Source organism: Ciona robusta, chromosome 1, assembly GCF_009617815.1.
Source record: "Ciona robusta chromosome 1, ASM961781v2".
In the NCBI taxonomy this organism is placed as follows: Eukaryota; Metazoa; Chordata; class Ascidiacea; order Phlebobranchia; family Cionidae; genus Ciona; species Ciona robusta.
Window position 1 is genome coordinate 11,016,471 of NC_143235.1, and position 23,515 is coordinate 11,039,985.

The following is a 23,515-nucleotide window of genomic DNA, read 5'->3' on the forward strand; positions in this document are numbered from 1 at the left end:
GTTGAACACGGTTGCTTTACAAAAACATATCTGCAACCCAGGTGGAAAAGTACCGGTTCATTTTATTGACATTAGCAACAATCTAAAATACCCGTGTTGCATTACAACTTCTGATTCCAATTACTCAAACATAGAATTAGTATATAGAGAAGCTAAAAAAATCCTCTTAAGTTGTTTTGAAGAAGTACGGACACAAAAAAGCTCTTCAGACAACAATTGCTGTTCAGATATACCACATATTGTTATGAAGGAATTGAAATGCAACCTCACTACTTTATATGGGGTGTTATTGGGTTACCCTGTTGTGTATTGGTTTAATTCAACTGAACACTGCCTGGATATGGCTCCACTTAATGTTTGCAAAGTATCTTTGAAAAATAAAGGCAGTGATAAAGCTACCAGAGATGTTTTATGTGAAGAAATCTATTCATTTTCTTACCCCTCATCATTAGAGCATACACTTTTAGGTTCTTATAATATTTGGAAAGAAAAATTAACTTTAGAAACTGAATGTATAAGTAAAAATGTGGATTTATCATTTTTTACTTCTAAAATAACTTTGCCTTCCATTGTATTATAATATGAGGAAAAATTAGAAAAATCTACGCCGGAAAATTTTTAACATTTATATTTTATATATACATATAGTGCTCATTAAGTAGGCTGTACAATGTTTAACTTTCATTGGAACACATTTCTGCATTTGACAAGAAAGATACACATCCACATTGGCAGGAGATGTCAGAGTACTCGTTCAAATGAAACGTGAGTTTTGTCTGTGTGGTGAGGTTTACATAAATTGGCTATAAAAAATAATAGGTTAAACAATAATATAATTTTGTAAAGATTTTGATACAGGCAACTTGCTAGTATTTCAATTTAAAACAACCTTATCGTAACTAATCCTTTAACTCTGTTTAAACCGCTGTAACAAATAAAACGATGCTTACGTGTAATTTTTTTTTTGTAGAATTTCAAACAGTGCAAGTTGGTCCACAATGTTAATGACCGCAGGGTTTACTTGTTGTTTTGTTTCCATCCTTGATGATAAAGTTGTAACTTACACAATGGTCAGTGGTTCCTCTATGCAGGTGAGCTTTAATGTTCTTGTTTATTTTTGAATTGCTAATTAAAACTAAACTTTTAGTAAATTCAAATAAGTTTTGGACTGTAAGGCAAAAATTTTTAACCTTGACAAATGATATGGTTCCCAGGCCTACTTGAATATGGGTACAAGTTTACAACAAGTCAGATAAAGACCTTTAAATAAATCAATGAAACGTACGTTTTTAATTCTGAAAAATTTAGTTTAATATTTTTAACATAACATTATATAAATTTGTGTTTGTCCATTGTTTTCAGCCTTGCTTAAATCCGATTGGTTCAAAATGCAACGACAGAGTCCTGATTGACAGATCACCGAAACGAAACTTTAAAAAACTAAAGAGAGGTGAACTAGTTATATACAGGTAAGACAACACATTTTAAGGTTATGTGTCTTGGTAATTTTTTAAATAGTTGTAAAAGATCTTTAAAACATCACTTACTTTTGTAGGTAGGTAATGTGTGCCTTTTGTTTACATTTTTATAAGACTTTTACTGTGTAGATAATAGTGTCTTGCTTAAATACCATACACTTTGTGTGGATTAATACACTGTTAGTCTTAGGTTTCCCGCTATATTTATTAACATATGGGATGTATGCATTGTCGCTAAAAAAATAGGTTGTAGTATTGTAACTATTGTTCTTGGTGGTTTGGTGGATAAGTTTATGTGTTGTGGGGTTCTTGGTTAGTTCTTACACATGCGTAGAATTACTCTTGCTGCATTCATAGTAGAATTTCGAATTGAGTTACGGAGTACTTTACAATTTAATTTATGAACTGTTTGGGACTGGTTGATAGTTAGAAATCAGAATTTAAATTTAAACAAAACTTTACCATTGATTGTATTTACAACATAAATATGATTGAAGAAAAAATATTACTGCTATCCACTACATTGCTGCAAACTTAATCAGAACCTTAATTCTTTGGATAGTATCAATTAAACATGAAAGGAACAGGGCTAAAAATCTTGGATTGTCTTTTCATGACTTGATAAAAGACATCTCACAGTAACCAAGTAACTAAAACTGTTTCGGTCTCCTAAGAAGCCATTCATGTGTACACAGTGCTTGCTGTAGTGTTGATAAGTCGATCACTTTGTTTTGGGGTGTCATCACTTTCCCATGCACCCTGCATTAGTGGTGGATACAGTTCATTCATCGGTATCTCAAATTTATGCCCCCTCTGCTCGTCAAGGCCTATATAGGCATTGTTGTTCCATCTCTGCTTAAAGAAGTGAGGGCCACATCGCACAAGTAAGTAGAAACCAATGATCAAGATTACCACACCTTTGAAAGATATGTGTTACTCTTGTTATCTTAACAAGTTATTATAATTTGTTATGGACTATATGTACATATTCTTCTGTTTTCCAAATCAAGGTCTTTTTTTGGCAGCTTTATCATATTGGTTTAAACAGTAAAAAGGAGAAAAGTAAAACTAGGCTGTAACATGTAAATCAAACAGTATTGACTTCAAACTTACAGTTGTATCATTGTTTTCTACTGAAAAGTTTTGCAGTTTGAATTATCATTTTCCTATAACTGTACTATACATACTTACATAGTGAAAGAGAAATAGCAAGTGGTATATTCTCATATTCATTGTGAATTATTTTCGTATGAAGCATTGTACAATATTTGTTCTCTCTCACATATGGTGCACAACATGATACAATCAAACAAACCTAAAAAAATATTTTCGGTTTTTATAACTTACTAGATGATCAGTTTTATGAGTCCTAAATTCCTATTGGGTACCTAAAGCTACCAGCTTAATTTAACAAAACATTAGTTTTCAAAATTATTTTATCGGTTTGTTGCATTACTTGTTTCCACCCTCACTTTAAAATAATTTGCATTGCACTTCCCTGGCTACTCAGAACTTTCTAACTGGAATAGCGTTTTGAAAAAAATCTACAGTAAACACTGGTATAATATTTAAAATCTATAGAATAATTCTTTTCTCGACTATTCACATTAACTGAATAGTTATAAAGCCCAAGTCTCATAATACTTTTATGTTCCCCACCTTGTATGTTTGTTGTGGTTCCAGTAGAGATATATTGTATTCTGGTGACTCCACCTCCCAGCTAGGAAACACTGAAATTGGTTCCACTTTGTCTGTGTATATAACCCTGGTAAAAAAATTGAATTTGAAATATTTCTGACATACAGTTGATAAGGTAGGCTATAATGAGAGTCAGAGATAGAAAGAAACAGTTTCATTTAGAGAAAGAACAAGAGAGCAAAGCTATTATGGGTGAGCATGTATTAAAATAATTGGCATAACATTAATTAATCTTTTCACTACAATGGTTGACGAAGCTTAATCAAAAGCAAATCAGAATTAACCCACAAAGCAGTTTTCAGTGGTCATTTTTCAGTACAGCTTATTTTTAATAACATGGTTTAATGGCATTTAAAATGCTTTTATCTCACGCTAAGTAATAACCTGCCATCATGTTCCAAGCTTAACATCATCTCATATGGTGAATATTCCTTCATGAATTCAATCAATTGATTCGGTGACCTCCATGTTATAAGTGCAGATGTTGCTGTTACTTCAAGAATTTGAACTTTTGGCACAGGAATGTAAATCGGTAGCACTTGCTCTGCCTTGTTTTTATCTGGAAAAATTATGGAACTTGTAATACTTTTGATACAATCTTAGTAACTGGAATTTAGAGCAGAGTCGTATTTGTTTGAGGTCTACATTGGCAACACCAAATTTGTCAATGCCTGCATTTAAAAAATCAGAAACATTGATGTTTCACAGTTTTGTACACAATTATTTACTTTCCATGCACCAATCTGAATGAAACACACATCAGATACCACACTAACCTTCATTGACAGCTTTCTTAATTGTAGATTGAATGGCTTCTGTTACTTTCTGATGTTGTTTCGTTGTCTTTGTCAATATGATATTTTTCTTTGTTGACATAATTGTTGGTATTGTCACCTCAGTTGTTGTAGGTATTGTTGATATTTTTCTGTTTGTTGTAGTAGATTGTGACTGTGTTATTAGTTTGCTCAAAGTGCTTGGTTCCATCTTTGTGGTTGCATCTACTTGAGCAAATGTAGGATTTCTCTGTGTATTTGCAGAAGTTACTTCTGGTGTTGATATCATTGTAGTTGGTGCAGGTTGCGTGTTTACTTTTGACTTGACCGTGGTTGAGTGAAGAACTTGTACAGACACCTTCCTACTTGCCATTCCTCTGTTGTTTTCAGCTGTACAAGCATAATCGCCGCTCTTTGGTTTCTGTAGTATAGGTTTGTTTACTAAAACCAAGTAAACATTTAAAAAAACTTTCTGTGTTTAAAAATGTCATTCAATCAAAGTATAGTTGAAAACTCTACAGTAGGTGTTCCTAGGAAAGCAGCGAAAAATATTGTTTCTAAAACATATTGGATTTTTTCACTTAATCTGTAATTTTTGCTAACTTACCAATATGATTAGTGTTCCAGAACCATCTAAACTCATTTGATGTCTTTGAGCTTCAGTTTGGTTTCTGATTATGTCACCTGAGGACAGAAACCAAACTATCTTTGGTTGTGGAATTCCAAATGTTCTGTTGAAGCCAGATTTTATAATTCTTTGTTAGTTTTACTTTACATGAAGATACACATAGTTGTAGTTAATTGGTTCCGTAAAGTTACAACTGCTTTTTTATACTTCGAACCAAAACAAAATGATATGTACATACAAAATTTCCAATGAAATTGATTGTCACTTAACATGTATTAAATATTGCACTTAAAAACGTCGGTAAAGTGGTTTAGTATGGTTATAAAGGTTACCTGCAGTTTAAAACGACTTGTTGTGTGTCGGGAACCACCATTCTAAGTGGGAACGTTGGTTGAACGGTGGGCGCACATGTGACGTCATTATCATTGACGTCAACCAGTCTACTGAGTCGATATCTTGGTGGACTCGCACATACTACTTTATCTGAAATGAAAAGCTTGGTTGTTCTTTATTATGTTCGTTGTAACAAAACGGTATGATAAAGTTAAATGCATACATGTTATGTATTATAATAACAGGATAAACTTTAACAGAAAGCTGAACGACGTTAAAACATTTAAATTTGGTTCAAACATCCATGGAGATTATTTTTCAGTATATAGAATTCAAAAGTTAAGATTGTCAATTTGGAAATCCATTATTGGTCACAGTATTGGATCAATACCGGTTTAGCGCCTCCGTAATCTGTAAACACCAGCTGCACCAGTTGCACCATGCAATATAACTTACCACGAGCAGTTTGGTCGACGAGCCAATCCTTTAACCACATCATTACACAGTTACAATTAATCGGATTTCCTTTCATTTCGATAGAAACAAGTGAAGGCAGGCCATCCACGACGTCCTTGTCCAAACTCTCGATCATTGTATCGTGTAAGTCGATAAGACTCAGTTCGGGACAAGACACAAACGCATTTTTGCCAATGTAAGACAACATGGGATTGCCAAACAAGAGAACTCTTTCAAGACTTTCCAAGTTAAAAAACGAACGGTCATCTACAAGTCGAAGCTCAGGTTGGTTGGTCAACTCGATCGACACTAGGTTGCGCATCTCACTGAAGGACTTGTCGCCGAGTTGTTTAATGAGGTTATCGTTCATGTTTAGGAATTTTAACTTCGGCAAGAAACGGAGAGCTTCAGATGGAATAGACTGAAGCGCGTTTCCGTCTAAATCCAAGGTTTCAAGCAATTCCAAACCTTTAAAAGCACCCCCTTTAATTCTACGTATGCCCATTCCGTCTAAAACTAAGTCGCGCAAAGAAGCAAGCTTTGAAAAAGTTCCATTCACCAGAATCGGGTATTTTAAACGGTTACCACCGAGAAACAATTTCGTCAAACCGTTCAGACCATCTGTACCGTTCAACCAATCTAAAGAATCGAGCAGGTTCGAATCCAACTGAAGGGACTTAAGATTACTGGCATTTCGAAACGTACTAGATTCTATATGTTTTAGAATGTTCCGTTCAATCGTTAACTCTTCAAGGTTTGGAAAACCTCGAATACTCGACTCTGATAACTCTGTCAAGGCATTCTCGTTCAGGTTCAAGCGTAAAAGACTGGTCGACTTCCAACCGCTATCAAGACTGGATAAATTACACGATGTCAGCGACAGGTCAACTACATTATTGAGCTCGGCCATTCTTTGCACCAGCTGCGGGATTTTAATCCTTGAACTCCCGTCAAAGTTCAGAACTTCCGCGTCGTCCGGTATCGATACACCTTTCACATTCCTGCATTGCTCAGTTTTCCTCCATGACGTCACAACCTCGGGCGTCGGCGCGACCCATTCCGTCATTCGACAATCACAAATCTGCGGGCAACTGGGGTTCAACCATTCTTCTTGGGCGAGGACGAGCGAAAATACACTAATGAGCGCTACCAATGAACTAAATTTCATGTCTAAAGTCCAGTCTGTCAAAAAAAGAATAAATATGTTTAAATTAAACAAAATTCAGTAATATTATGACGCCATTGAACTGTAACCAAATTAATTTTAAATCAATTCTAATAGCGTTAAACGTCCTTCGACGTCTCACTGCACCTTAAACAACGCCAACTCCAGTACTAAATATAAACCTTGTTTTCTTTTTAGTTTCCACAGTTTCTAACCTTCCCGGTTTTATTTTAAACATCTCACTCTAACCCTCATTCTACCATTGGCATTTCGTAATTCAAATCAAACGTTAATGGCTTATCGAGTACTAACCGATACTATGGATTAACTTAAAACATTCGATCTGACCCTAAAGAACTCGTGACACTTTGAAAATACCAACGCCGAAAACAATCTCTGTATATTAGTCCATTGAAATAGGGCTTTGTGGTGGAACAGGTTCGTCTTCCCGATTCATCCATCATGAATTATCGAATGAGTTCTAATAATTACGTTTGTATCGGTTTTCAGTTTTGCCTTCTTTTCTCGGTTCAGCTGCTTCAAAAACAGTTTCAGTTCTATCCGAAGGTTAGAGAAACGTTTCGTATCGAATGGCTGATCATGTAATATTGATACAGAGCTCTTAATGCGCATAGAATGCTAAATTTTAACTGAATACATAACAGCGGGTCTTAAATACACATGCAGACCATTAATCCAACTTTTAGCAACCATGCCAATATTTAAACTATACTAAACAATTTGATCGTAGTAAACAAGAACTTCTTTCACAAGCAAGTTTTGTTATTTTTTAGCAAATGAACAAAGATAGCTGTCCAAAACACTTTACTCTGTTCCAACTATCTATAGATCCGAAAAAAAAATTAACAAAATAAAACTGTTGTCAGTTGCCGCCTTGGCCTCGTCTTTTAAATGCACTGGGTCATATATGGGTTCTACAATAACGAAAAATCATTCACAATTCCAATCTTGGTTCATAACCAGCACTTATGTGGCTCTTGAGTGTCTAATGGACTTCTTACACACTTCTCTTTTTTGCGTCAAATCTCTGACACCAAAGTGTATTTTGGCCCTGTCACATTTTTGAATATCTAATGCTGCAATAATATGCTCCACAAATAAATCTTAATAACCCTACTCGCTAGCTATATCAATCCTATGTTACGGATTAAAACAACATATGCTTGTACAGTAACAGTATTCATTTTACAGTTTAAGACTAAAAAAACTTCATTTTCTACAGTTTCTCTTAAAATGTCAGACCCTTATTTTCCTACAATTTGCGAAACATTCAAACTGGATCTGTTTTAAACGAAACCCGTTTTACACACGGGCATTTGCCAACTGCTGTATGCCGCCAAAGACACGTACACCTACAGCACACGCCGTTCTATTGCGATCCATGAATATTTGATTGAATACTAAATCTGAAAAGCTCCGTTGATTGTGTCTGTACGTATTAGAATTAGAGTACCTACACTGTCTAGATTTAGGAATGTTTTTTTCTCCATTTTAATAAATTATTAATTTGTTTCTTTTCTACGTGTGCAAATTCAGTAAACCCGATAAACGATCCCCACTTTAGCAGTTTCATTTTCCTGCCATACGTCATACATGAAGCTATTATGACGTAGCTTTGCTAGAACTGACCTACAGGGCTATCGGGGTTTGGCCTGAATCCACCTTGCATAACAAAGCTATCAATGACGAAACAATACGACCCATCTGCCGAGCATGTCACGTGGAAAATTTTAATTACTTGCGATTGATTGGTTCGATCGTCGCGCATGAGTGCACACAGCGCAATTAAAACTTAATCCTACCAGTGGTCACGTGTCTGCGAAAGCAATCGAGTAAAAATGACGTCGATAGTTCGATATTCTTACCGTGGAAACTGCTTATACTTAATAACCAAGAACAGATAACGAATGTCATTTGGGGATAAAAAACCTAATAACTAATTCCCTCAAAATCTTTATTGTATTCTTGAGTAGATTTCACACGGACATAGGTTCCGAAATCCCCCTTCTTATCACAATTGCTTTTATTACGTCACAGAACAACGCGTAATCCTGACGAGGTGAATATCAAGAGGTTGGTAGCACTAGAAGGCGACACAGTGACGACACTCGGCTACAAAAACCGGTCCGTACTGGTTCCAACCGGTCACTGCTGGGTGGAAGGCGACAACCACAGGTTTAGCGACGACAGTAACGTTGTGGGGCCGGTATGTAAATAATCCATTTAATGATCGTTAGTGGGGTAAAACTGTAAAAGTGTTCTTTTTTACAAACTATACATTTGTCTGTGTAGTTTGTTTAGGGTTGAGGTATATATGATACACCTCGTCACCTGCAATAGCCATGATTTACACGCTGCATCTTGAACCTCACTAAATATTTTTTGTTGCTCTATTTAACAGGTAATTTAACAATTTTTAGGCTTTTTAGCCCTTTCTTAAAAAATAATTAACAATTTACCATACGTTATATAAATGCCCTAATAGCCAACGCTACTAATCACTATTTAAAGTATATCGGTTTTATAAATTTAGTTTGGGAAAAAATCAAAAATGTGCCACGTTTAAGTTTTTTTAACCCGCAATGGGAAACGACCCAACGTTTTAAAGTTTTTGGTCTAATTAACTAGGGAAAGTTATTGATTGGCATGGCTTGTTTTCGTGGTTGTACCTGGAACTTCTGGGAGTGAAATTATTCAACGTCCATTAGAATTCTGACGTATATGCGTTAAAAATGTTTATTTCCATTAAGAAAAAACTTGTTTTATTCATTTTTGTTTTATTTAAACTGTCACAGAATGGTTTTATTATTCACAAAGAAGCATGCAGCCTTTCAAATATAAATGAACGTCAATAAGAAACCAAATCTAAAACTTAAAACCATTTTTATGTCAAATGATATTGCTCATTTTAAAACCTTGGATTTTCCATTATAAAAGTTGCCATTTTTCTTTGGGCGCTTACTGCGGTTCAATCGATCCGTTGTGATATAGGGAATCCCCTAAGGCGAGAAAGATTGATCGTATATTGTTTCCGTTTTACGCTAATCCCTTGCGTTCCATTCGTTTTCCATTAACGAATGCAAATGTATCATTGCGTGCTTTATTTTGTCCACGTAGGGACGGTTACATCAAATATTTATTGCAGAATGAAATGGTGTTTCTTGTCTGTAATATCACAACGATAAATTCGTTGTTTTTAATAAATATGCAGTAAACTAACGAATAAATCTCCCATAACTAACATGTCTTAGTGAAAATAACTTGTAATCAATGAATAAAAAGTATGGATACCAATAAAGTTTCTCTAATTTTGTAACTACTTCTACTCATCATGCCCCCGAACATTCTAAACTGTTTTTTTTTTATTTCACGTTTTAAATACACGATCAAAAGCTGTTAATGTACTTTTACCATCACGGATCATGGTTACGTCATCAAACGTTGTAGTTATAGGACAATGTTAATCCATGAAAAGTTCGTTCGTGTTGTACCCCTACTCGGTCAATTTAAATCTTTATTCGATTTGGAAAGATCAATGACGTATTGAAGTCGGATAATTCGATTATTTCAAGCTGTTCTTCCGACCGCTAGTCTTTTTAGAGGTCGGATGGTTATTTGATTAACTAAAAGAAAACAGTTTTAAGAACTATTCTCTATTAATCAAACTTTACAAATTCAGTTAGTGGTTTCGTTTGGTCATAATATTCATATTTAACAGCCAATACAAGTTGTAACCTACGCATGTAAATTTATATTATCGTCGCCTTACTGATATAAACACCGACTAATTGCCATCTTATTAGTTAGCAAACCATTGCCACATAGTTCGTCTACTTATGTTTGAAAATCGAAGCCTTGCATGAATTTGCCTTCGTTCGGTATTGACATTTTCTGATCAATCAGTCTCTCTTGAATAGTTAGTTTATCCCCTTGGTTAATTATCCTATAATAATACCCATTATTTCTTCACACAATTATATTCCAGGTCCCACTCGGTTTAATTAGTGGCCGTGCAACCCATATTATCTACCCTCCTTCTCGCTGGGAGAGCATATGTCGCCGATTTCCACATTCTCGCGTCAAATTGAATTCTTGCGAGGAAGACACCGTGAGCCATCTACCGGACGTTATATGTGGAATTAGCTGACCACTAAGTTGCGACGAAATTTTCTATTTTCATGCATTTTTTAGCGCAATTAAGACAAAACTCCAATAAAATATTAATACACTGTTCATTTTAGTAAAAAAACGTTGCATTAGTCAAACAGTTTCAAATAAGCTACTTCTCTTCTATTTAAACGACAAATATTAGCTTAAACGTGCGTTAGGATGTCTCAAATTAACCCTTGAGTGATACGCAAAGAAGATTGCCAAATTCAATGAGAGGATGCTTGTAATTGTACAGAAAAACTCGGATTTTTTTGTAATTAAACGGAAAAAATGCATATACAGCATACTAAACGTGATTACAATTCACATGCCTGCGTCAATATTAAATTCCTTAAGCCATGACGACTGTTCAGTATTAATAAAGTGTACAACGGATATAGGAAAAATTTCCACGCAATAATTGATGCTATACCCGCAATTTTTAATTAATGATTAATTGAAAAGTTTTGAAAGTTTTCCTTTGTCCAATTAACGTTTGAGATGCTGGTCACGTGACGAATCAGCTGTGGAAATTTTTGTAAACACTTCCAGTGTTTTTACAGAATGGATCCTGCGAAATGGGAAACGTGACTGACGAAACTGCCCAGTGCGGATGCGTCAGCACGTCCGCATAACGTCAGTATATAAATGTAAGCCATGGAAATACACCGGCAGTCCGTATTTTATGATTTACCCGCAATGTATTCGCTTTGTGTTGATTTGGTCTGACAGCCGGACAGGTTACTTGCTTTGGTTTTGGTCGGTGCACTGTATAGTTTAGTATTATAAACGCTCAGGTCTAATCTATTAAGATATATTCACCAGCGTTAGGTAATTAATATATTTAGGATTTAGATTTTTGTTTTAATATTTCAAAGAATCAAAGAAAAATAAAGAAGGTACTTCTAATGAAAAGGTATTAATTGTTAAACCTTAAGCATGAAGCATTATACATACAGTCTTTACTTCTTTGTGGACTGTGATGTAAATTTAGCTAGCAATAAGTATTTGTCATGTAAACAACCGGTTTTATTGCTTTGGATTTATAGCTATTGATATTTACAGCAGTGAAAAGTTCCTATATGTTTTGCGAATGGATATATGTCTAGAAATGAGTTAAGCTGTCACTAAAGTCTGTCTCCTAGAGCTAATGGCATGAGGCTGTGTTATACTACCATACTCTTTAGGGATTCTAAGGGTTTAACTCCTGATAATTCCTATCACCTGCAGAGTATAGAATTTATATAGTTTATCATCTCTTTACCAGAAATGAGGTTGATCAATCGTACACTTGCCTCCCATCTCCGCAAATCAAGTCAACATCGACCCAAGAAGAATGACTCCCTGCGTCAAATGATTGAATATTACAGCAGGTTTTCCCCAAGCCCTTTATCTTTACGGCAATTTCTTGATTTTGGTAAGTTCCAGTTTATTACGGTTTTTCTGCTTTCTTGATAATGTTTACAGTAAATCGTTTGTTGAACTTTAGCAGTCATTTTGTGGTTGGTTTGTTGCACAATAGTTGCTTGTGTTTAAGCGGCCTGTGTTTAAACTAGTTCTTCGTTATATTTTATTGTAACAGCGTTGTTTTTCTCTTACACCAGCAGCCATGTTTTTTATTGTTTCTCCGATAAAAAAATGTGATGTAAATTATATTGCATAACTGCATATTATATGTTTGTAAGGGCATTAAGGAGTCAATCTTATTTTTATTGGTTGCTTTATAATAAATATGCCAATTGTAATGGCAGTACAGAATCCCAATTGCAATGTTTGTATGTTAGTCCCTCTTTAAATCCTTGGATATGGTTTTTAATGTATCTTTAATTATGCATCATCTTTGTAAACTGTTATTGTTTTGTCATGGTGTTATTCTTTCATTTTTTTGTAAACAAACAACTATGTGATATACTGGTTACTGGTATACTCTCACTTGATTGCAGACTTGTAGGTTATAGTGCAAAGTTGCAGACTGAGCTGGACTCTGTTAATATATCACTCAGTGTTTAAACTCTTTATGTACATTGAGTTTTTGATACCGGTTTCCTATTTATGGTTGTAACACCGCAGTGTTTACTGAAGGTGGATCAACAAATGCTTTTAAATATACAGTTTTTATTCAGCGCCACTTCAAGTGTGTTTGCTTGGCAAGGGTTTTGTGGAAAACATGTTGTTGTGCCCTATATTACCCTTTTATGAAAATTAACCCATAACAAACAATTATATTTATATTATCATTCACTATGAAATGTTATTTTGTATTAGAATATACTTGCTATAAAAGCTATCTAATTTATAGCAGCAATTATGGCTGCAAAAAGTTAGTCTTTGTTGTGTAGCCCTAGGCTTCTCTATTACAGCTGTTTCCAAGCTTGCCATTGGTTAATTTTGTGGGCGTCGACATTTTAAGAATGTTCTGTCTGTCACGTCTACAAATCTGAGATCTTGTTTCCTTTTTGACGTAATCTTAATTCATAACAATAAACATGCATCATCACCGTTTATAGTCCAATAGAGTATAGTTAAATTTACAGAAGTTAGTTATAACTATTAAATTGTTTGCCTATGTTACCAACAACATGTTCAGTTCAAACAATGCTTTGGTTTTACTGCTAGCTTTGCAGCATTAAACACCTCATAGCTTTTATTAATGTTGCTTTAAATTACTCTAAGGGTGCTTGAGTCGGCTGTATTGATTGTATAATGATGTCATTTTATCAAACATAAAACTGCTGTCTTAGCGTTTCCTTTGTTGCCAAACTTTCCTCTTGACTATATTTGATAACAGACACTTATGTTATATTTACCTTTTTGTTTAATAATGTAATGCATGGTTAAGGTTGTTTATATCTAATAAGCAAGTTTTATGTAGTTTCAAAAGAGCCACTAAAGGTGCTAGCTGTGTTTTTCAATGTTATGAATAATTGAATATAATCACACTTTCCACTCCATATTAAAGTAAGGTCTCACATAGGAATAGGAATACTAGATCAAGTTGTCCAATAAAATTAGCCTCAAATCCTCACTGTGGATCTAATAATAAAGATATATGATTAATCCTAAAGTTTAACTATTTTTATTGATTTTAATACCGGATGCAATTTACAAGATTTTCTTTTAAACCATAGCTGAGACTTAACTGAATCATTCAAGCTGAGTGGTTTCTGGTTGTTGTCGGTTATTGTGGCTCTTGTCATAATAAAAAAGTGTAAAAAACGAACTTCACGTTTTTTTAAGTTACAATTGTAATGAGTCATACAGATAGGATTTAGTCTTTACTACCTGAAGCTGTAAATTTAAACTGAAAAATGCAATTATTATGATAATGGAGTGTAACCCAATACATCAATTACATGATTAAATAAATTGATTTTCTACTACGTATTTTGATCACAATATTAAATAAACGATTATCTCATTTTCGCCTTAAGTAAATAAATCTATAAATTTACTTTCCTTCAGCCCAGAAGACAGGAGATGAAAAAACTTCATTTTCCTGGCTGCGACAGGAGTTACCAACAAGACTGGCCAACATGGTGAAGGTAGGTCCTTTATGTGATGGCACCAATAATATTTTACTATTTTATGTGTCAATTTTTTTTTTCTGGTGAAAAAAGTTGGTATGTTTAAATGGAATTATAAATAACAATTTTTGCTGCAAACCAGTATTATATTATAATCATAACAACATAACATATACTGGTTGACGGAACTGAAACACTTTCTCACTGCGATATTTTTAGATGTGTTTGCCACTGTTACATACTGCTCAAAGTGCAAAGTTCAGCCATTCAAACATTAAACATTTCATAGTTTTACGATCATGAATCAGTGGCCAAACAACAACATAATAAGGTTATTATATTGCCACCATATAAAGTCAACTCATTGTGTTGTAATGTTGGTGGAAAAGCACATAAAGACATAATTCCCATAAAATGGGCTATAAAGCTATTGTTTAATGCTATAAACCACTCATACAATGCTGTGAATGCTGATACAATTTACAATGCTCCAAACGTCAGACCAATATTCAAGTTTTTTTTTATGGTTGCATTTTTTTACAAAGGTCATCTAATATTTTAAATTACAATTTATTGAAAATAATCAATCTAACAGGAAATGAACAGACTACCTGATGAGTTGTTGGTAATGCCTTCAACTAAACTTGTAACTTCATGGTACAACACTTCATTTGAGGAAGTTATAGACTTTGATAAAAACAAAACTGATGCAAAGAATATTGAAAGGTAGTTGATGGCAGACATAAACACAGACATAAACACACACCTAAAATATTTGTGTGGTTCCTAATTTCCCAAACTTCATTTGCCTATGGTCCTTCGTTCCATCATTCTCCATCTCCCAGTATTTAATCTATATTTTTTTTAGTCAACTTAGTGTAGTGGTAAAATTTACACACAGCCAGATCTACTGTATACCGTTATTTTTTTCTATTTTTTTTACCAAATAGGGAAAATAAACCACTGTGCTCCTAACTGCGCCAGTGAATATGAGCAACATAGTTTAACTTAATGACAAACCCTACAACCAAAAGTCCTAACTAAACAGCATACCTTACCACCTCAGGTTTCATAAAGTGTTGCAAGGTATTATTCAAAGGCATCGAAACGTGGTTGAAACGATGGCCCACGGGATAATGGAGTGGAAGGAGAAGTGTGGGAATGACCAATCCTTCCATCAAACATACCAGGATAAAATCCAATATTTCCTTGATAGATTCTACACGAGTAGAATCGGTATTCGAATCCTGATCAACCAACACAGTAAGTGTGGTTTATGTTTAATATGATTGCTTTGCTAATGAGTTTTATTAAAAAAATTCTGATGTAAAAGTAGATAAAAAAGAAAAAAATAGGTAATTTCCTGACAAACCTGTGCACAGTTTTTCTAAAATTTTCATTTTTTATTCTTTCTTATTGTGTAATATTTTACAGGCAGTTACTATATTTAAATCACTTAATGTTGTATAGTATACAAAGAAGCCTTTCTTTAATTCGACACTTTTAAATTTCAGTTCTTTTGTTTGGTGATTCTGCTGTAAGACACCCTCACCTATATGGTACAATTGACCCAAATTGTGACGTACCATTGGTGGTAGAAGATGCTTTTACCACGGCTAAGTTTCTATGTGAGCAGTATTACATGGGGTCACCTGAGGTGAACGTTCATGTGCATAATGGTGGGTACTTTTCCAATACTGTTTGTTTTACATCAGATGTTTCGTATTAAGCTATTACACCATTGAAGAGTTTGTGTGACCTTTGTATTTATTTGTACAGTTTGGTTTAAAAACACCATATCTAGATTGTTGAGTATTTTAGACACTTTAAATAAATGGCAATATTTAAGTTGCCAGTAACTAAGATGTTAAAAATATGTTTGATAATTTAGCACTTTAACCTTACGTGATGCCCGGTGTTGGTGAGATGAGCAATAACAGTGGTTATATAATTTGTTGATATTTTTCTACTGATTTTTTCCACATATTATTTATTTTTAGTTTCTGACAAGGAAAAGGACAGTGTGACAATCATATACGCACCGTCACATTTGCATCATATTTGTTTTGAACTATTTAAGGTAAGTTATTTGGGAACAATAAATCTTGAAATTACACTATTGACCAGTAATATGGTGTGTTATGTCATGGCATGTAAAATTTAATTTTGAACTATTACAGTTTTTAACAATAGTCCTCACTTATGTACTCAAGTAAAACTGTTTGGTTGTTTTTAGTTTTTAGTACATTCCCTATAGTATAAGAATGAAGGGAAATGATGTCAGTTTTAAAAATATTTTATCTTCTAATGAGAAATACAAACGAACAATATTTTACTACTTTAACACATTACTTTTTTTAAACTACATAGTTTAAAAAAAAAAAGTATACTAGTAAATATATCATATATGTATAAATAACCTACGGTGTAAGAAATAATATATATTTAACCTGTAAATAAAATAATATACCATAAAAAAGTAAATTTCAAGTGTATATATATATAAATATACTGTGGAAAAAATGTATTGTATAAAAAATATTACATAATAAAAAATAAAAGCAAAATGTTTAGAATGCAATGCGTGCTACCATGGAAAGACATCCAGATGTTGTGGATGTTCCTCCAATCAATGTGTGGATCACTAAGGGAGGGTCTGATTGCTCCATTAAGATCTCGGATGCGGGAGGTGGTGCTGCTCGTCAGATGACCACTAGATGGTTTGAGTATTTGTACAGCACTGCACCGAGACCCCCTCGTAGCGAGGATGCACGAGTTACTCCATTGGTAAAGTTCAATGTTTTAACTTTTAAATGGAAAACTTGGTTTGAACAGTTATATGGATTACTATTAATGATTAATGGTTTTCTTGCCTTAAAAACTATTTTGCAAAAAAATACTTTTCAAATCATTAAATGTATTCATATTTTAAGATCTATTTTTTCAAACTTCTGTTTTTGTTAACTTTTTTTCAGATTCAGACCTTTGCTCAAATTTATGTAAAAAAACAACATTTTTAGTTTTCGGTTGCAATCCTGTTACCTATTCAACGCTATTGGATTAAAAAGAACCAACCTTGCCACAATTTTCAGGTCCCATGGCGTACCATGTCGTAGGACCTTATCCACATGGAATAAAATTCATCTCCTCAAATTACCAACAATGTTTTTAAATAGTTTTTCATTAAACCTTAACTCAAATTTATGTAAAACACCTACACCTACATTTTTCTGTGTAGCATTTTTGTTACCTATTCACCAACTAAGTTTTTTAATGTTTTTTTTTACTCAACAGGCTGGGTACGGGTACGGCCTCCCAATATCCAGGTTATATGCACGATACTTGGGGGGTGACTTACAAGTTCAATCCATGGAAGGTTATGGCACAGATGCTTATATTTACTTGAAGGTAAATACATATGTGAGGTTTATTAGCTATACACTACACTTACAATCTACCCTGTTTGTTTGTGATAGAGAATTTTCTGTAATTGCTTTTTATACATACCTTTTAATAATTGTGTATTTTTTAATTATTTATCACGATAGTAAGTTTAGCAGTGTTTTTTATTTTGCTAAATCTCTAAGAACTTTAAAATTAGAAACTAAAGGATAATCATACACTGCAGTTTAAGGTTTAAATTTAGACACTTTTTTGTTCAGTCACATAAAAAAGAAAAATAAACAAAAATAACAACGCCTAATTAAAATACCTGACTTTTAAAACATCTCAAAACACATTGAAACATCAAATCTTAACCGTCGTTTCAGTCCTTATCAACCGCCGCTGTTGAAACTGTTCCCGTGTTCAACGCAACAACTACAGAGCAATACAGGCGACCAATGCTTACTGGTGATTGGGTTGTACCGGCCAATCAGAAACACAAACAATTCATGAATCCGTTCAATGGCAAGACATGTAAGCATTAAACCAATGTACAACGAACATGGTATCTTACATGTTGGTGGAATGCCTCAAAGCAAGAAATGTTGTTAAACCATCTTTGCATCGTTAAGTGCTTGGATTTTTTCTTCAACCACTGATTTCTACTAAACAACCACTTTAATGAGTGTTTTAACTATTTTTGTGTAAAGATTTTTTAAAAATCCTTCTGTAGAAAAAGCCTAATCTATTTCTCTGCGTACTTCCATGGTGATCTAATCATAAGGTCGTGAACCAACCCACTTGCGCCACCTGCTGCATCAGCTTTTAGCATTTTATCTTCTGTGATGTCATAATGACATAGTTTCAAATGCGCCAGTGTGTTAATTGATGCGTTTGTGTGCAATTTCTTATCGTCCGTGTGTTTTTAATTCAATAATTCTTCTTTCGATCAAAGAGAAGCTTAAACTGACAGTTAACATTATATCAGCATCCATATTTTCTTCATTCTATTCAATTTTTTGTCACTACTCTGTGCTTCACGATCACCAAACTGAAAAAAACAGCTATTAAAAGTTGTTTAATGCGGTCTGTACTCATTTTTATTTTACTTTCACAATTTTAAAGCTATTGTGATGTCTGTGTCCTGATGGTGCTTTCCACTAACCTCAAAAATAATCAAATGTAAAGAATTGTCCAAGAACGTTAGTAAATTACGCGCGAATTATCGTTGGGCATATATGTATTCGCGTGGAGAATATTATCTTTGTTGTATTAAATACAAATTGCGTCTTCAAAGTAAAAATCGCGAAGTTTATATTACATTTCAACAGCAGACTAAAGCATAGTTATGATATAATATGTCCACAAACATCAAGAAAATACAGTAGTGGGGAGTATGGGAAACCTAAATCCCATATATCCTGATCGTGGTATGAACAATTAACAACGCTCTTTTACAGTCCCAAGTGTACAGTTATATAGTTTTGTAAACTTTCTACCAAATGGGACAAAAAAAGAAAATGAAAAATGTACCGTTTTACCCCAAAGCACTATACAAATACTTGCATTATACAAACGGAAATATTTCATTCAGTACTCCTCTTCTTCTTCCTCCTCAGTGTTGTTGCACATTCGGAGTTTGCAGAAGATTGGAACAGCAATGAGCATGATGCCCCATAATCCAACTCCGATCCAAAACAGAATTTCCATTGCCAAGTAAGCCGCTTCGTTTCCTTCGTAGTCAACTGTAACCTGTCCAGAAAATAGGATATGTAACTTGGCTTAGGTTTATCAATAGTTTTGTCGCTGTGGTTTAACCTCGTAGGCATTACATTTAAAAGCAGTGCAGTTTAAATTAAAGGTTATACAGTTCAATCATATGTTAAGATTCCTAAGTATTTGTGTTTTAGAAATTTAATCATAAAGAAATCTTTAGTAAAGTGCAGTGTTTACCAAATTCAGATAAATTCTTACCGGTAACACTTCATACTTGATGACTCCAACCAAAGGTGCAAATATGATGACAGGAAATAAAATCAACCATCCAAAAACTTTCCAAATCATATGCCACCAACGGTCCTCCTCTGGGTCGATGGTATACGTCAACGTCACAATAGCGATAATAAAGCTGTCGTACACTTTTAGAATGTAGCTGATCTGAAAGGATTTATGGTTTCATATGTCGTTATGGTTGCTTTGTGTATGGGACTTACGAATATGACAAGCGTCACGTTGATGCCATTTGGAAAATATCCATCCGGTCCTAGATACCACGGGTCTATGTTGGTACAATAACTTAAGCACCTACAAAGGAAGCACCTGCAAAAGAAGATGTACACTAAATAGAATTTTTGGAAAGGGTAATTATAGAACGTTCTCATACCGTATGCCTTCTCTACTTGATAAGAGGGTGAACATATGTGCAGATATACAAGTTGAGATGGAGTACAATATGAAGTGAATTAGAATGAATGACGACCACCTGTTTTCAGATAAACGGGTTAATACGTTGTTTTTGTTTGCAGAAACGCTCGTTTATTACGTGGTTTGTATATAGTAAAACACTATAGGTGCTTCGAGCTTGGGACATTGCTAATATCAACAAATACCACGTAGTGTATATAGGTGGAACAGCTAAAAGAGGTTAAAAAGCAAATGCATGCAAAACAAATAAAAGTTACCTGTTGTTAAGAAGCATTTCACTTCTCATCACAATAGAAGTCATTAGAAGCAGGAACCCACCAATAACGAAGACATAAAACATAGCTTGTTGGGACATCTTTAAAAGTTGGTACCGAGTTTGCAGCCAATCTTTCTTCTCGGTTGCATAAGTCTCTTGGTGCTTACGGTAGAAGAAAGACACATCTTCGCAGTAACCGTTCCGTTGCTTTACCGCAGTATATAAAGATGTTGTTTTCTCCTGGTTAACCGTAGTCGTGGTCACGTTTCTCTCACTCACCGATGCTGTGGAGTTTGCTGTTGGAGTTGAACCCGTTGTTGTTGTTGTTGTTGAACTGTTTTGACCGATTGATTCACGAGTTGAAAACTGGTTCGAAACTTCAGTTGTTTGTGTTGTCCCTGATTCGGTTGTTGCTGTTGCTGTTGCTGTTGCTGTTGCTGTTGCTGTTGCTGTTGCTGTTGCTGTTGCTGTTACTGTTGCTTCTGTTGCTGTTGCTGTTAAATTGGAAATACTTGTTACAGTAGATGCTTTGCTTGTGTAATTAACTTGCAACATCTGTGTCGTCGTGTCATCAGTGCTTCCTGACGTGGGTGCGGCGGTTGATGACGTAGCAGAAGTAGTTGATGACGTAGTAGAAGTGGTTGATGACGTAGTAGAAGTGGTTGATGACGTAGTAGACTCTGGTGTGGGCACAGTAGCAGCGACCGATGACGTAATCGAAAATGTTGATGACGAAACCAATACACCAGATGCTGTTGCTGTCACAGTTACTGGAGTACCTTCTGTTGTCATTATATCCCGTTGCAGTGTTGGAACGGTTTCGTTGCCAGTAGCATTTGCCGCAGTTACTAAAACTGCTGTTCTGTACCGTATGTTGTGTTCATCTGAAAGAAATACATTGCATAGTAGGGTGGGGAAAGACGGGATATCTTTAGCATATATAAATATATGCTAAATGTGTTTCTAACAATTAACAACGGTCTATGTGAGAATATGGATTTATAATTCTTTAAATGTTCTTTGTTTACTACCAATTGGGGACGAGAAAATAGAATAAAAAAGTGTCCCAACTTCCCCTACTATACTGTATGTATAAATGTTATACCAATGCAGTAAGGTTCAAACACAAACTGATAGCAATACCGTACTCACGTTGCATCCTGGCAATCCTGTTTTCGTTTTCAACTCGGTACAGCTAAAACAAAAGAAATTCGTAATTAGAACAACAAAAACTTGACTGTGGAACCAAAGAAAACATTATTTTCATAGTTCCTGATGGTTTTGTTTATAATAAGCTGTTTTTTTAAATAAAACGGCTTTGTATATTACAGTGGGAGGATACGGGACACCTTTTGCACATAATATCCAAATATCCTGGTCTTTTTTTGTTTTATACATTTAACAACGGGATATGACAAACCGTGGGGTTACGGTTTTATATTTCTTTGAATATTCTTTGTTTACTACCAAATCGAACGCGATATCGAATAAAAAGGAGTCCCATCTTTCCCACCCTACTATATATATATACACCTACCAATTTCATGATAGTTTTATCATATGGAAAATCAGCTGTTTTATATGGGTTCGGTGGAAGCTCTAACGACGTTGCGTTGTTCTTCGGGTGGTGGAACAAGTCAAGTGCATTGTATTCTGGTGTATTCATCGCGATTATGACGTCACAAGCATAAATCGCGATCGGGAGAAGAACGCATATTTTGCAACCAATCAGGAAGAGAAAAGGTGCGGCGCGAAAGCGGTAAAACTTCTGTTTGAGTGATTTTCGTTTCTGTAAAGAAAATTTATTCATGCCATTTCCTGTGAGTGTGATTATGTCATCAGATATGTCATTATGAGTGATTATGTCATCAGAACTGCCGTGTATCATACAGGTTGAAATGATGGCCTGTATTCTACTTTACGATACAATACAGTTATATGTGACATTTGTAGAGGTATAACAAGTTCTAAAAACTGCGATTGATTCTAAAAAAATTAAGATCGCTTCCAATTGAGATAGTATTTTATTTCTATGAAACTTTACCGAGAGGCTTTCGTTCGACAATGACTCGCTGTCTTCTGAGGGGTTTGAAAGAGTCTTTCGAAGATCCGCTGCAAAGACAGTTATTTGAATATGTTATAATGTCACAGAATAATAAAACTTGCACCTTACACATATATAATACTGTGGTGTGAGATAGATAGCGTTGGCACATGATATCACATGTTTCCTATAGTCGTGTTTTAACAATTAACATCGCTCTTTCATAGTCGTGAAGATATGAATACGTATTTATGTAAATATTATTTGTTTTCTACCAAATGGTATACGTAGTAACATTGCGCAACAAATACCTTTTTCTGAATTCTTTTCTTCCACTATCCCGTTTTCGTTTGTAGCATCTTGTTTAGTCTTTTGCGATCTTTTCTTTCTTCGTTTTTTCTTCTTTTGGGCTTCATTATCATTTTCCTTTGAAAATAATCGAAACGTATTTTTTTTAAAACGGAGAGAGAGTTCTAAAGCAGTTTATCATATATGGGTTTAGTCCCAAAACCACAAAAGGCAACTTAATTCTTTGAATGGTTTGAACCAGCGTATGTCATATACAAACGGTATATATCAACAACTTGACATTTACCTGAGTTTCAACTTCAATCTCAGTTTCAACTTCATCATCACTAAACCTACTCGGTTTGTTGACGTCATCAGACTCTGTAATCATGACGTCATTAAATAAATACACAATGTAGCTTTATTTAAAATACATTTTTGATATATGTACGAACCGTATTCTGGAGGTGGTTCAATGGGATCCGTCGTCATTGCAATGCTTGTTCAGCACTAGATAAGTATCGTCACTTCGACTTACTTACACTCTGCGATAAAAAATACCTGTTACGTGGAATTTCTAACCTACTAGCGGCACTTTTAGCTAAAATTTCATCTTATCTCATAAAAGCGATATTTTCGAGTTTATGGATACCCATTTACGCATTATTGTCCGAACTGTTGCCTCACTATGTCCATAATGACGCATACGTTCATACAATCCATGATACCGCGTATAATTAGCTGAATATGCCTGAAGACTTTTTCTTCATAAACCTACAATTTTGTTCGTTAGATTAAAGATAAACACGTTCTAGAACACCGCGTTTCTACGCCCCGGGCACAAATTCGCTGGTTGGAGCACGTCTACAGTGACGACATAATGCTGCTTGTTGA

The 23,515-nt window shown here is 34.6% G+C and overlaps 4 protein-coding genes across 4 annotated transcripts; 2 read left to right on the top strand and 2 right to left on the bottom strand.

Annotated features, from left to right (window-relative positions):
* The first annotated feature begins 615 nt into the window (after positions 1 to 615).
* On the top strand, positions 616 to 10,785 carry LOC149743112 (mitochondrial inner membrane protease subunit 2-like). Its single transcript, XM_089883428.1, has 5 exons — positions 616 to 765; positions 971 to 1,091; positions 1,363 to 1,469; positions 8,590 to 8,758; positions 10,538 to 10,785. Exons 1-5 carry the CDS (start codon positions 671 to 673, stop codon positions 10,697 to 10,699), a joined length of 654 nt encoding a protein of 217 aa, XP_089739554.1. The 5' UTR covers positions 616 to 670; the 3' UTR covers positions 10,700 to 10,785.
* LOC149743113 (uncharacterized) lies at positions 1,924 to 6,577 on the bottom strand. The gene is made up of 8 exons (XM_089882593.1): positions 5,367 to 6,577; positions 4,910 to 5,060; positions 4,557 to 4,680; positions 3,953 to 4,370; positions 3,561 to 3,735; positions 3,138 to 3,243; positions 2,670 to 2,793; positions 1,924 to 2,395 (listed from the first exon to the last, which is right to left on the bottom strand). Exons 1-8 carry the CDS (start codon positions 6,532 to 6,534, stop codon positions 2,160 to 2,162), a joined length of 2,502 nt encoding a protein of 833 aa, XP_089738719.1. The 5' UTR covers positions 6,535 to 6,577; the 3' UTR covers positions 1,924 to 2,159.
* A 670-nt stretch (positions 10,786 to 11,455) lies between the features above and the next one.
* Positions 11,456 to 18,912, top strand: LOC149743114 (pyruvate dehydrogenase (acetyl-transferring) kinase isozyme 2, mitochondrial-like). Its single transcript, XM_089882967.1, has 10 exons — positions 11,456 to 11,617; positions 11,969 to 12,118; positions 14,164 to 14,243; positions 14,821 to 14,951; positions 15,292 to 15,488; positions 15,740 to 15,904; positions 16,226 to 16,305; positions 16,800 to 17,012; positions 17,520 to 17,633; positions 17,996 to 18,912. Exons 2-10 carry the CDS (start codon positions 11,971 to 11,973, stop codon positions 18,152 to 18,154), a joined length of 1,287 nt encoding a protein of 428 aa, XP_089739093.1. The 5' UTR covers positions 11,456 to 11,617; positions 11,969 to 11,970; the 3' UTR covers positions 18,155 to 18,912.
* On the bottom strand, positions 18,832 to 23,245 carry LOC149743115 (uncharacterized). Its single transcript, XM_089882725.1, has 11 exons — positions 23,077 to 23,245; positions 22,929 to 23,002; positions 22,645 to 22,759; positions 22,334 to 22,401; positions 21,827 to 22,078; positions 21,442 to 21,484; positions 20,291 to 21,173; positions 19,993 to 20,091; positions 19,823 to 19,928; positions 19,584 to 19,766; positions 18,832 to 19,361 (listed from the first exon to the last, which is right to left on the bottom strand). The coding sequence occupies exons 1-11, from the start codon at positions 23,111 to 23,113 to the stop codon at positions 19,200 to 19,202; spliced, it is 2,022 nt and encodes a 673-aa protein (XP_089738851.1). The 5' UTR covers positions 23,114 to 23,245; the 3' UTR covers positions 18,832 to 19,199.
* Positions 23,246 to 23,515: the final 270 nt, after the last annotated feature.